Raw genomic sequence first — 14694 nt, forward strand, 5'->3', positions numbered from 1 at the left:
ATTCGGCTATTTCTGTCGGAGGCGGCTCCGACGGCCCGGGAGTATCTGCAAGTCCTGGGGTTAATGGCGGCCACCATAGAGGTAGTTCCGTGGGCCCGGGCGCATATGCGACAGTTGCAGTCAGCTCTTCTCAGTCGGTGGGCGCCTCTGTCGCAGGAGTTGGATGTACGCCTTCAGCTGCCGGTAGGCCCACGCCTCAGTCTCCAGTGGTGGTTAGACCCAGGCAATCTGAAAAAGGGAATGCCGTTGGAGGCTCCGCAGTGGGTGATTCTCGTCACAGACGCCAGTCTTCAGGGCTGGGGAGCTCATTGTCTCGGGCAGGTAGCTCAAGGGCGCTGGTCTCAGGTAGAAGCTCAGTGGTCCATCAATCGTTTGGAAACCCGGGCCATTCGTCTAGCGCTTCAGGCATTTCAGAGTGTGCTGGTGCGGAAAGCAGTCCGGGTGTTTTGCGACAACGCCACCGCCGTGGCTTATGTCAACCATCAGGGGGGCACAAAGAGTCAGGCGGTCGCGGAGGAGGCGGCGCTGTTGTGTCAATGGGCGGAGGCTCATCTTCTAGCGCTCTCCGCGGCACATGTGGCCGGGGTAGACAACGTGGAGGCAGATTACCTAAGCAGGCACGCTCTAGACCCCGGAGAGTGGTCGCTTCGTCGGTCGGTGTTCAATCGCATTGTGTCGGTCTGGGGTCTTCCCGTGTTGGATCTCATGGCAACGGCCCGCAATACTCAGGTTCAGAGGTTTTTCAGTCGCCGGAGAGATCCTCGAGCGGAAGGCATAGATGCGCTTCTAATGCCGTGGCCGCAGGAGTTGCTGTATGTGTTTCCCCCATGGCCGTTGGTCGGTCGGGTGATTCAGCGCATCGCTCGACACCCCGGACAAGTGATTCTGTTAGCCCCGAATTGGCCGCGTCGGCCGTGGTACGGAGATCTGGTGCGGTTGGCGATAGCGGATCCTCTGCCGTTGTCAGGTTCAGGGGTGTTGTGTCAGGGACCGATAGTTATGCCAGATCCGGATCGGTTCTCGCTTACGGCCTGGCTCTTGAGAGGCACAGGTTAAGGAGGAAAGGTTTTTCGGCCAGAGTTATCGATACGATGTTGAGTTCGCGTAAGCGGTCCACTTCGTTGGCGTATGTCCGGGTCTGGCGAGTTTTTGAGCATTGGTGTGCATGTAGGCAGGTGCTGCCCTTTCGGGCTTCGGTGACAGATGTCTTGGAGTTTTTACAGGATGGTATGGACAGGGGTTTGGCCTTGTCTTCTTTGAAGGTGCAGGTAGCGGCTTTGTCGTGTTTCCGTGGGAAGCTCCAGGGAAAGTCGTTAGCTTCTAGTCCGGATGTGGTTCGATTTTTGAAGGGTGTTAAGTTACTGCGCCCGCCACGGCGGCGGATGGTACCTTCGTGGGATTTGAATCTCGTTTTGGATACTTTGGTGAGGCCGCCGTTTGAGCCTTTGGTTTCTGTTTCAGATAAGGATCTGTCCCTAAAGACGGTGTTCTTGGTGGCTATTACTTCAGCTCGGCGAGTGTCAGAACTTCAGGCTTGTCTTGTAGAGAGCCCTTTTTGTCCTTTTCCAAGGAAAGGGTTTTGTTGCGCCCGGTGCCGTCCTTTGTGCCCAAGGTGGTCTCAGAGTTTCATGTGAATCAAGTGATTTCCTTGCCAGTTTTGGGTGACTTGGCCGGGGATGCAGAGCAGCGTCGACTGGCCAAGTTGGATGTGCGAAGAGTCTTGCGCTGTTACATTTCCAGAACTCGTCACTATAGGCTTTCTGATCGTTTGTTCATTCTCCATGGTGGGGCAAGGAAGGGCGCGGCAGCTTCCAAAGCTACGATAGCTAGATGGTTGAAGGAGTCAATTGCTTCGGCGTATTTGCTGAAGGGCCGCGTGGTCCCTAAGGAATTTTCGGCTCATTCTACCAGGAGTATGGCGGCCTCCTGGGCGGAGAGTAGTTTGATTCCTCCGGTGGATATTTGTCGAGCGGCGGTTTGGTCGTCTTTGCATTCCTTTGTTAAACATTACAGGATTGATGTGCATGCCAAGGAAGAGGCAGGGTTTGGGGCTGCGGTGTTGACCTCGGGCCTACGGGGTTCCCGCCCTTAAGATATTACTGCTTGGGTACGTCCCATGCGTCTTGACCGGTCTGGAGGGTCGTGGAGGAAGGTGAAATTAGATCTTACCTGCTAATTTTCTTTCCTCTAGACCCTCCAGACCGGTCAAGGCCCGCCCTGTCTGTACTGTAGGCCAAGAGGTCTGTACTCTGTTGTTCTTTCTTGGCAGCTGTTGAGTGTGATTTCTATGGTTTCAGACTTGGTTTGTATAAGTCTGGTCAGGTGTGACCGTGTTTGTTCGTCCACCTGTGGAAGCACACACTATCTGAAGGACACAATGAAGGATATGAAGAAAGTGTCCAATTGACAATTACCACGTACGGGGTTATTAGTTCTAGTTGGTGTTGTTGTTTTCTCTGCTTTGTCAGGGTTATACTGGCTAGTGAATGTACTGCACAGGTTATATATACAGTATTCAAAAGTTCAGTGTTTCTCAGTCTCCCTCTGCTGGTAGGAGGACATAACCCATGCGTCTTGACCGGTCTGGAGGGTCTAGAGGAAAGAAAATTAGCAGGTAAGATCTAATTTCACCTTTTATAGCGGGCAGGGGGTTCCCCGATTCTTCTCCTCGTGGCAATGGCGTCGGAGGGCGAGGGCGCAAAGGGTCGCTCCCCGGATCGCTGGAGCGCTTCTAGAGGGGATGCGGGGGTTTTACAACCGGATTCGCCCTTGATGGGTGATAGTTTAGTGACCGATGAATGTCCCGGTCGTTCCTCCGGCGTGGCGGTTTTTTCCCGCCATAAACGCCCATCCCCCGCTCCTCGCCTCCGCCATCTTGGCCGGCCACGCGGCTCGGACGGCTTCTTCGGGGCCGCCCTTGAGGTTGGAGACATTAATGCCATGAACGCCCTTAATTTGGGCGACGGCACAAAAGCGGCTAAAGTTAAGCGCCGTTCTTCCCGCGCGGCTCCTTCACGGAGTTTCGCGCCGGACGCCATTTTGGATGCGCAGCATGTCTCTCCCCCGCTATTGCGAGCGCCGGTTGAGAGTGCGTCTAGGGCTGTTGCCCAGGCTGCGGAAGTGCACAGTCTGGGGGTTTCTCCCCCGAGTTTGTTTTGCTGCTGCATCAGGCTTTCCTCATGCAAAACGCTGCCCCTGCTCCCTCTTCTGATAAAGAGGTTGAGGTTCCCAGAGGTAAACGCCCTCGGGTTGATTTCCAGGCCTTGGAGGACTTTTGTCTCCTCCGATGTAGATGAGGGCAGCGTGTCTGAGGTCTCCCAACGATCCTTTGCGGATTCCTTGGAGGAGATAGATCCCCGCTCGGATGGAGCGGATGACCCCTCTGCAGCGCGGCTTTTTAGCCCAGAGGATTTGCCCAACCTGTTGTTACAGGCCATGGACACTTTGAAGATTTCCTCTCCGGAGGACGTCTCTCCCTCAGCCCCTGTTGGCTCTGCCATTATGCTGGGGACGAAGCGCCCGCCTAGAACCTTCCACGTGCATGATGCCATGCACACCTTAATTGCGGCTCAATGGGATGTCCCGGAAACGAGCCTTAAAGTGGCTAGGGCTATGTCCCGCCTCTATCCTTTGGCTGTGAGTGAACGTGAGGCCTATCTGTGGCCTACCGTGGATTCTTTAATCACTGCGGTGACTAAGAAAACGGCGTTGCCGGTGGAAGGTAGCACGGCCCTAAAGGACGCCCAAGACAGAAGATTGGAGGCGGCCTTAAGGTCGTCCTTGGAGGCAGCTGCTTTAAGTTTGCAGGCCTCAGTTTGCGGCTCCTATGTGGCCAGGGCGTGCCGGACTATGGTGCAGCGGGCTTCCCCCTCGGATCATTCCTTGAGGGCTGATTGGCCGGCCCTGGAATCGGGCTTAGCCTATTTGGCAGACTTGCTGTATGATGTCTGGAGAGCCTCAGCTAAAGGCATGGCTCAGACAGTCTCTGCGCGGCGGTGGCTTTGGCTGAAACATTGGTCTGCTGACCACGCCTCTAAATCCCGCCTGGCTCTTTCGGGTCGAGCTGGACAAAATCGTGACCGATCTCGGCACGTCTCAGGGCAAGAAATTACCAGAGGTCAGGGCTCGGGTTAGTACTCGTCCCGATACCTCCATACCGCCCGGGCAAGTCGGGTTCCTCTGCCCTCTCTTCCTTCAAGAGGAATTTCTCCCCCAAGCAGCATTCCTTTCGCAGAGACCGCCGTCCCGGAGGTGCTCCCTCCGGTCCTCCCCCAGGGTCTCGTACCCAATGACGGGGCCTTGGTCCACGCCCCAGTGCAGATTGGAGGACGGCTGTCCTCGTTTCTGGGCGAGTGGACCACTATAACTTCAGACGCGTGGGTGCTGGAAGTCATCAGAGACGGCTACAAGCTAGAGTTCTGCCAACCCTTAAGAGACGGGTTTGTACTCTCTCCCTGCAAGTCTCCGGTCAAGCTGTGGTAGTGCAGCAGACCTTGGACAACCTGATCCGCCTGGGTGCGGTCGTTCCGGTGCCAAAAAATCAGATTGGCAAGGGACGTTACTCCATTTCCTTTGTGGTTCCAAAGAAAGGAGGTTCTGTCCGGCCTATCCTCGACCTCAAAGGGGTCAATCGGGCCTGGAAAGTGAGGCACTTTCGCATGGAGACTCTCCGCTCTGTTATAGCGGCAGTGAAGGCAGGAGAGTTCTTGGCTTCCTTGGACATCAAGGAAGCGTACCTGCATATTCCCATCTGGCCTCCTCTCCAACGCTTTCTGCGTTTTACAGTCCTGAGACGACACTTCCAGTTCAGAGCCCTCCCTTTCGGGTTGGCTACTGCTCCGCGGACCTTTTCCAAAGTAATGGGGGTCATAGCGGCCTTCCTGCTAAAGGAAGGAGTACAAGTCCATCCTTATCTGGACGACTGGTTGATCCGAGCCCCCTCTTATGCAGAGTGCGGCAAAGCTATGGACCGGGTAGTTGCTCTTTTGAGCTCCCTGGGATGGATCATCAACTGGAAGAAGAGCCAGCTGCGCCCGACTCAGTCCCTGGTGTATCTGGGAGTTCGATTCGACACCCAAGTGGGCAGAGTGTTCCTGCCAGACAATCGGATTGTCAAGCTTCAGGCTCAGGTGGACTAGTTCCTAGTAGCCTCTCCTATTCGGGCTTGGGACTACGTGCAGCTGTTGGGCTCTATGACGGCCACGATGGAAGTAGTGCCCTGGGCCAGGGCTCATATGAGACCACTACAGCTATCTCTGCTGCTGCGCTGGACTCCGATGTCGGAGGATTATGCTGTGCGCCTTCCCGTGGACCCAGCAGTGCGCAAGGCGCTGAGCTGGTGGACGCAGACAGACAAGTTGTCTGCAGGATTGCCTCTGGTGACCCCGGAGTGGATTGTCGTCACGACAGACGCCTCTTTGATGGGCTGGGGAGCCCACTGCTTGGGAAGGACAGCGCAGGGGCTCTAGTCTCCTGCAGAGGCAAGTGGTCTATCAACCTCCTGGAACTCAGAGCCATTCGGTTGGTGTTATTGGAGTTCATCCCGGTACTGGTGTTGAAGCCTGTACGGGTCCTGTCGGACAATGCCATGGCTGTGGCCTATATCAACCGCCAGGGAGGTACCAGAGCGCCCCTCTAGCCAAGGAGGCTATGAGTCTTTGCCAGTGGGCGGAAGCGAACCTGGAGCAGCTTTCAGCGGCCCACATTGCCGGAGTCATGAATGTCAAGGCGGACTTTCTCAGTCGCCATACCTTGGAGCCCGGAGAGTGGCAACTATCTGCTCAGGCGTTCTTGGACATCACGAAGCGCTGGGGCCAGCCGAGCCTAGATCTGATGGCGTCATCGGCCAATGGCCAAGTGCCGCGCTTTTTCAGCAGAGGACGGGACCCTCGATCCCTGGGAGTAGATGCTCTTCTCCAACAGTGGCCGACACAAGAGCTCCTCTATGTGTTCCCGCCCTGGCCCATGTTGGGCAGGGTGCTAGACCGGGTGGCAAAGCATCCCGGCAGGGTAATCCTGGTGGGTCCGGATTGGCCCAGACGTCCCTGGTATGCGGACTTGTTCAGGCTCTCAGTCGACGATCCTCTGCGGCTGTCAGTGGAGCAGGGCCTGTTACATCAGGGTCCCGTGGTGATGGAGGATCCCTCTCCCTTTGGTCTTACGGCCTGGCTATTGAGCGGCAGCGTCTGAGGAAGAAGGGCTTCTCAGACAAGGTCATCGCCACTATGCTGAGAGCGAGGAAGCGCTCTACTTCTACTGCTTACGCCAGGGTTTGGCGTATCTTTGCAGCATGGTGTGAAGCAGGCTCACTTTCTCCCTTCACTGCTCCAATTTCTTCAGTGTTGGCGTTCCTGCAAGAAGGTCTGGAGAAAGGCCTGTCGCTCAGTTCCCTTAAAGTCCAGGTAGCGGCTCTGGCTTGCTTCAGGGGCCGCCTGAAGGGTGCTTCCCTGGCTTCGCAGCCAGATGTGGTGCGCTTTCTCAAGGGAGTTAATCACCTGCGCCCTCCTCTGCACTCAGTGGTGCCTGCGTGGAATCTCAACCTGGTGCTAAGAGCATTGCAGAAGCCGCCTTTGGAACCCTTGTCGAGGGCATCTCTGAAAGACCTGACGTTGAAAGCAGTCTTTTTGGTGGCTATCACTTCAGACAGAAGAGTTTCCGAGCTCCAGGCGCTCTCATGTCGAGAGCCTTTTCTGCAGTTCACTGAGGCAGGAGTGACTATTCGCACAGTGCCTTCCTTCCTGCCCAAGATTGGTTCTCGCTTCCATGTGAATCAGCAGCTCTGTCTCCCTTCCTTTCGTAGGGAGGACTACCCAGAGGAGTACTCCGCTCTTGAATATCTGGATGTGAGACGAGTCATCATCAGATACTTGGAAGTGACCAATGATTTCCGGAAATCGGATCATCTGTTTGTCCTGTTTGCAGGTCCTCGTAAGGGTCTGCAGGCTGCTAAGCCTACAGTGGCAAGATGGGTCCAGGAAGCCATTGCAGCGGCTTATGTGGCCGCGGGGAAGGTGCCGCCTATCCAGCTGAAGGCTCACTCCACGAGAGCTCAGGCGGCCTCGATGGCAGAGGCCGGATCCGTCTCCTTGGAAGAGATATGCAAGGCGGCAACGTGGGCTTCGGCTCATACATTCTCCAAGCATTACTGTTTGACTGTGGCTGCACGGGCGGAGGCCCGGTTTGGAGCTTCAGTGTTGAGGTCAGGGATTTCTAGGTCCCGCCCTGGGTGAGTACTGCTTCGGTACATCCCACCAGTCTATGGATTGATCAGCTTGATGATATGGAAGGTAAAATTATGTATAATCATACCTGATAATTTTCTTTCCATTAATCATAGCTGATCAATCCATAGCCCCTCCCAGATATCTGTACTGTTTATATTCTGGTTGAATTTTAGGTTCAAGTTTAGCCTTCAGTTACTTCAGGAGGACTTCGTGTTCAAGTTCTTCTTTCACTTGGATTCTTCAAGAGTTGAGACGACTTTGTGTTACAGTGAGCTGCTGCATTCCTCTCCCCTCCGTTTTACGGGGCTGGATTGAGACATAAATTCTGCCGGCACTCCCTCCCGCTTCGTGCGGCTGTAGGGCAGCTTTGTACCCCTCCCGCTTCGGCGGTGCTAGGGTCAGTCAGCTCCTCCCGCGGTTGCGGTTGCAGGATAAGCCAGATCCCCCCGCATCGGCGGGTGTGGTGTCCCTCCCCCGCTCCGCGGGGATGAGCTGGACGGATTCCCCTCCCCCACTTGTGTGGGGATGAGCTGGGTTAATTCCCCTCCCCCGTTTCGGCGGTGGTGAGCTGGGCAGAGTGTCCCTTCGTGGGTGTAATTCTCTAAGTGCTGAGTCCTGCGGATGGAGCTTTGATATCGACATACTGAGGAGTTTCCGGCAGCACATGACCACATATAGGGAGGCAAAAGTTTGCTCTCTATCTCCACCTGCTGGTAGATGGACACAACCCACCAGTCTATGGATTGATCAGCTATGATTAATGGAAAGAAAATTATCAGGTATGATTATACATAATTTTACCTTCTAGGCTCCAGCCAGCAAACAAGGAGAGGTTCAATAGGAAGTAGCTAGGACAAGTCTGGCCTGGAAGGGTAGTATGACAACAAGATGCAGAGTTAAATCAGATGCTGACTTGTAATTCTGTTTACATTCTAGGTACAGACGCAAGTATCCCTGTACACATTAACAACGTCTGTCAGAGAAATTACGTTACAGTAGAAACTGGTCGCAGATTAAAACCTACAAACCTGGGCATTGTCTTAGTCCACGGCTACTATAAAATAGGTCAGTTTTTGTTTATCATGATATAACAATTTCCAGAGAGCAGAAAACAAGACCGTACAAATTATCCATATTGGACTAGATTGTATAAATGGCACTGAAAAATGTAAGCGCTGAGCGCTGTTCTATAAAGGATCTGAGCCCTTTCTAGAAAGGTGCCACTTATGCGCTTAGTGCTAAACAAGGCACCGGCAATTACGCCTTCTGAAAGTGGGTGTAAATGATGGGGTCTGTTCTGTAACAGTGTGCGTAAATTCTGGGGACACCCCTGGCTACGCTGCCTTGAATTTACACATGGAGCGTTCTACAAAATGATCTGTTTGTAAATCCCAGTTAGGGCCAATTAACACCAATGATTGGTTGTTAGCCAAGGTTTGGTGCTGATTGGCTCATTAATCAATTAAGTTGCACGTGCAAATCGGCAATGCTTGCTGATTTGCATGTGCGACTTTAGAATCCCCCAATTCATGTATGCCCAGTAGTTCTACTACATCTCACACTCTTATCCCCACAAAACATAAGCCGGTCAGTATTCAGCTGGTGACAGGGATATTCAGTGCTGAGTAGTGCAACTCTGAAACTCAAGCTGGTAGAGGACTATATGGTAAAAATAAGGGGGAAAAGCCTCAATGAGCTATATATGCACTTTTAATGTGCTAGCTACAGTATCATTATAGGCATTACAAAACCCTTATAAAACAAATTCTATCATATAGTATATGTACAAAATTTATATCTAGCTTGTCATTGATATTAAAAAATAAGAGTTTCTTATTTATAAGTTGCAAATCCAAACACCAAAGCCCATGTCTGATGGTGGCCAGCGTTTCTTCTACCTGCCTCAGAAAGAGACGGACCACTGCAACTCAAAACTATTCTGTAGCCACTGAGTGGTCCATGTTTCCCTGAGGCAGACAGACAAAACGCTGGCCACCATCGGACATGGACTTTGAATTCATAACAACCAGAACATCCAGAATCCCACAACCCTCCATCGATCCCCTTCCTCTTAATGGCTCATAGATAATATTTCAGTCAATTTCCATCCTCTGTCTACCATCATAAATAGGTTGGTTTACTGTTGCTGGTTGGCATTTTACTGTGCTGTGTGTGTGCCAGGCAATGTGTCCAATGTACTGTGTGAGAAGGGCCAAGACGATTTTAATAAGCCGCTGCAATGAGTGCTTCTCTTTGCATCTTTAGATTCGGAGCTAGTACTGCCCACTATCCGCAGTGCAGTGGAGAAGCAGCTAAACCTGATAGCTCAAGGCAAAGCTGACTTCCAGCAGGTTCTCAATCACACCTTGGATATATTTAAGAGGAAATTTCATTACTTTGTAGATTCTATTGCAGGTAAGTTTCCCTCATCCTTATGTCACATGAGATTCAGCATTGCTTACCCCTAGCTTGGTAAATGGGCCCCCTTCTCCATGAAAGTGATTGCAGTGTGGCAGTTCTCCAAAACCAGTGTGAATGAATGAAGCAAGAACAGAGTTAAAGCAACACAGGACTCTCTTTTTTTTTTTTTTTTTTGGTCTATGAGTCTCTAGCATAGGGTTTTGTGAAAACATATCATTTCCTCCATATTTGTGACACAGCACAGACAGGGGAAAACCAAACATTAGGAAAGAGATTAGCTGTGTGAGTGCCCTGGTAGTAGCTAATTAGCTGACTGGGAGCAGCGGGGGATGAGTAGAATGGGTAAGGTCGTTTTGGAGCTCCTTGTTCTAATCATGGAAGGTGTTTTAAAGCTGATTTATTTTTACTCTTTAGGCATGGACGAGTTGATGGAAGTGTCCTTCTCACCTCTGGCTGCCACTGGCAAGCCTCTCTCTCGCTGTGGCAAGTGCCATCGTTTTATGAAGTACATCCAGGTAGTGACACGAGCAATTCTCTAATATGCTTCAGGTGATCTGCTGCACAGTGCCTCACTTTGCACTTGTAGAATTGTAACATTTTGATTGAAGCACAGCTAACCGTAATTGTGATTCAAAGCAGCAGTGCTAGTCTGATTTTTCACAGGAACAGAGTTACTTCAGTGCTTTCATGCCTACTGCAGGGAATCTCGATAGATCTTGCTACGACATTTATTTGGTTTCCGCTACAGGCAAAGCCCAGCCGCCTTCACTGCTCACACTGTGATGAGACCTACACCCTCCCTCAGAATGGCACAATCAAACTCTACAAGGAGCTGCGCTGCCCATTGGATGATTTCGAGTTAGTTCTGTGGTCCTCAGGATCCAGGGGAAAGAGCTATCCACTGTGCCCCTACTGCTACAACCATACTCCTTTCAGGGATATGAAAAAAGGTAGGATTTCTACATACAGCCATTAGCATTAGGTGATGGTAGGCATATTTCTCTCCTCCCCCCCCCCCCCCCCCCAATGTGATTATCTACATGAGCTCCTGAGTCAGCTCTTATGATCTTTATGTTGAGAGAGAAGAGGGCTGCAGCTGTAAATATATAACTAACCCATGGCACAAGGCTGCTGAACTTTTGACTTTCCAGTTTTACTTCTGTGTCAAGACAGCTTACCTTGTAATCCTTCAGCAACCAGGTCCCTCGTCAAAACACCCTGCACTTCTCCCAGGAGGGTGACGTCCTGCATCTCTCCCTGTTCTATTGAGCATTGAGTTGTCATTTTGTCTTGAGCTCTCAGGTACCTGAAAAGTCACTGGTGCACTTTAGCTTACTGTGTTCTTCACAATGCAAGGACTGTCTGATTGCTTTCCTGTGTTTCTCTGTCCAGGAATGGGATGCAATGAGTGCACTCACCCTACATGCCAGCATTCTCTGGGCATGCTCGGGATCGGCCAGTGTGTGGAGTGTGAAAATGGGGTTCTGGTACTTGATCCAACATCTGGCCCCAAGTGGAAAATGGCCTGTAATAAATGTAATGTCATTGTGCATTTCTTCGAGAATGCCCACAAAGTGCGTGTATCTTCTGAGAACTGTGACTCCTGTGATGCTGCCCTGGTGGACGTTGATTTCAATAAGACTAAGTCCCCACTCCCGGGAGAGGAGACTCAGCACTCGGGGTGTGTGTTCTGTGACCCTGTTTTCCAGGACCTAGTGGAACTGAAGCATGCTGCCATGAGGCACCCTATGCATCGGGGAGGGCAAGGGAAGAGGCAGGGCCGTGGCAGAGGGCGGGGCCGGAGGCCGGGGGGCAGGGGCAATCCTAAGAAACCTAAGGACAAGATGGCAGCCCTGGCTGCATACTTTGTATAATAAGCCTTCCACCCCCACTTTCCCCAGTATGAGATTTTACAAAAAATAAAAGTCGTCTCTTTCAAAGTTTCTCTTGGTTTTTTTCCCCTTTGTCTCTTTATATATAAATAGATAGGCATAAAAGAAATGTGTACTGTTAACTCTCCAGTACTCATGATGAAAAGGACATTGAAACGTCTGCCCAGTGCATGCCGATGGTTTTAATAAAGGATTTTCATAGCAGAGAAGAAGGCCAAGTACAGGTGTACTGCTATAAGGGTTGGTTTCAACAACTTTCCTCATTTGGTCAAAGTCCATGGGTACTTTGAAGTCCAGAGTTATAAAAGTGTGTACTTTTCTTTTGGACATTCAACCAGTATTTTCCTTTGGGTATTTTTTTTGCCTTGAAAGTAATGCACATATTTGAAAAGGCAATCCAGATGTTTCTTTTCCTTCCCCCCCCCCCCCCCCCCCCAATATAAATATTGATTGGCTTTTGATTTTTTTAAATATCTTTATTAAGAGCTAACAAAGTAGCAATTTGAACATGTCACTAACAGCATAACAAAAACAAACAAGAGTGCATGAACTCAAACATAGACCAGTGACTACAAAGTGTGTTTGGTGAAGAAAAGAAAAAAGACAAATGCAATGACACTCACCCTTGGCCCCAAGTTTTATGTAAGCCCCAGTCTGCTCCCATCCCCTCCCCCCCCCCCCCGCCCCACTGCCTTACAGAGAGAAACAGTACATGGCCTAGGACGTCTTCCTGTAAGATGGCCTGCTGGTCTTTTCATTCGCAGGCAGGGTCTTGGTAGAAAAGAAGCGTCAGTAGACGGGCAACCGAGTGACCACTTGTATTGGCTAACTTAATCATCCGCTGCCTGTTGATATTGTTTCCAAAGAGCAGGGCGTTCACTGTTCTCTCTGATCGTAACTCCCAATCCACCATCTCCTGCCTTGTTCTGTCCCATGCGCTGGCCAGTGGTACAGATTACGATGTCCAGAATTTTAAGATCACTTTATGTACTAGCATCATGGCCACCCAAACAAAACCCTTTTGATGATCTGCCAACCCCATTCAAGATGCATGCTGAATATTTCCCAGCAACGTCACTTCATATTACCAATCTACAGACACATAATACCCTCAATAATCTGAATAGCACTTGACCACAAGGACTGCAGTTTCCAACATTCCAAAAAAAAAAAAAAAAGAATCATCAAACCAGCTGACATTTTGCACTTGCTACAACTATCAGTGTTTTACAAACCCATCAGTCTCCCTCTCTGCTTTGTAACATATGCCTATGTAAAATGTGTATATTGTGTTTCTTGTAAAGAGGAATTTCCAGAGAGCCTAGGGATGGATTCAGACAATACTGAATAGTAGAAAGTGGCAGGTCACATTGCAAATCCCACCCCCAAGCCTGTGCTGAAGAATCTTAAAAACTAGTGCTTTCTGTGTACTTGCATCAACTGATACCACATGGATAGTTTTAGTTTGGGGGTACCTGTAAGAATACTCTCTCAAGCTTGGCAAAAAGGGCAACCTGCTGCTCCCCAAATTAGGCTCTTCACTCTTCTTTGAACCTTTTCTAATTCCGCTATATCTTTTTGAGATACGGCGACCAGAACTGCACACAATACTCAAGGTGAGGTCGCACCATGGAGCGATTCAGAGGCAATATAGTATTATTTGTCTTATTTTCTATCCCTTTACTAATAATTCCTAACATCCTGTTTGCTTTTTTGGCCACTGCCACACACTGAGCAGAAGATTTCAGTATATTGACCACAATGACACCTAGATCTTTTTCTTGAGTGCTGACTCCTAAGGTGCAACCTAACCTCAGGTAACCATGATTTGGATTATTTTTCCCCAATGTGCATCACTTTGTATTTGTCCACATTAAATTTTATCTGACATTTGTATGCCCAGTCTTCCAATTTTCCAAAGGTCTTCCTGCAGTTTTAACAACTTCAGATAGTTTTCAGTCATCTGCAAATTTAATTACTTGTCATTCCTATTTCTAGACTGTTTCTAAATATGTTAAATAATACCAGTTCCAGTACAGATCACTGGGGCACTCCGCTATTCACCTCCTCCACCAAGAGACACGGTCATTTAGTCCTATCCTCTGTTTTCTATTCATTCATCAGTTCCTAATCCACAACAGAAGATTGCCTCCTTTTTAAAATATTAGCACCAGCAGCCTGATTCTGTACTTGTTAAGCTGGAGTTCATGCCGAAGGCTTGGTCTTGTCTCAGGAACTATAAGGCTTGGACTCCTCCATGATAGTCTCTAGGGTTCCTAGATCTCCCTTGAAGAGCATTTTGCTTTTGACAAAGCCTACTAAGACACATGTTGAGAGAGGAAACCACAGCCCAAGTCATACAATGGCCAAAACTATTAGCAACCCACTTTGTACAGAAGTCACAAGAAATCACACAGGCCATATGGCTCATCCCCATGCTCAGAATCTGCTGATTTCCTCATACTGTCCAAGAGTGCTGTGCCCAAGCCCTACTGGATCCAACACAAGCAAACATTACAACATTAGTGTTGCACTTCATTGCTTAAAGAGTTAGGGAAGAGATGAAAAAGTCTGCTTCCAGAAGGACATCAGCTAGGAATACTACTAGCCACTGAGACCTACAATGGTGGTCTCTATGAAAACCGCTGGACCTTAGTCAACCCCTCAGGCAGATTAGCTGCAGAGCTGCCAAGTTACCCATTCCAGGAGGGAGACTTTTTGGCTGGTCCTGAATTTCTGTCAAATTCATCTTGGTTCATTATGGGACCTGCTGCACTGATTTCAATGGATAGAATTATGGACTACAAATACTAGGCTGCTTTGGGATGTAAGTTTAAAACCAGGACTGGCCAAAAAGTCTCCCTCCTGGAATGAGTAACTTGGCAGCTCTGATTAGCTGTTTCCCCACTTACTTGAGTACCAAAAATAGAGTGCAGGCCTGCTTGTGGAGAAGCTCACTGCACTTAGGGGCCCTTTTACAAAGGTGTGGGAGGTCTACACACTCCTCCGGTAGGGATCCAATCCTAGGCTGTAGAGACTGTGTGGACTGCAAATCTTGACTGAGAAACATCCTTTTGAGTTCAGGGCCTCTGCTTGCTATGCCACCAAGGAATCTAGAGTTGGAAGTGGAAAGGGAATGCTATTACTCTCTGAGCTCC

The 14694-nt window shown here is 50.0% G+C and overlaps 1 protein-coding gene across 1 annotated transcript in view; it reads left to right on the top strand.

Moving 5' to 3' along the window:
- The window catches only part of TOP3B (DNA topoisomerase III beta), a 55256-nt gene extending 43694 nt beyond the window's left edge, over nucleotides 1-11562 (top strand). The window contains exons 14-18 of the mRNA XM_030217270.1: nucleotides 8160-8288; nucleotides 9489-9638; nucleotides 10059-10159; nucleotides 10393-10594; nucleotides 11037-11562. Of these exons, the coding sequence (XP_030073130.1) occupies nucleotides 8160-8288; nucleotides 9489-9638; nucleotides 10059-10159; nucleotides 10393-10594; nucleotides 11037-11518 (1064 nt within the window). The 3' untranslated portion in view covers nucleotides 11519-11562. The remainder of the gene's footprint in view (nucleotides 1-8159; nucleotides 8289-9488; nucleotides 9639-10058; nucleotides 10160-10392; nucleotides 10595-11036) is intronic.
- Nucleotides 11563-14694: the final 3132 nt, after the last annotated feature.

Source organism: Microcaecilia unicolor, chromosome 11 (genome assembly GCF_901765095.1).
Source record: "Microcaecilia unicolor chromosome 11, aMicUni1.1, whole genome shotgun sequence".
NCBI classification, from domain to species: Eukaryota; Metazoa; Chordata; class Amphibia; order Gymnophiona; family Siphonopidae; genus Microcaecilia; species Microcaecilia unicolor.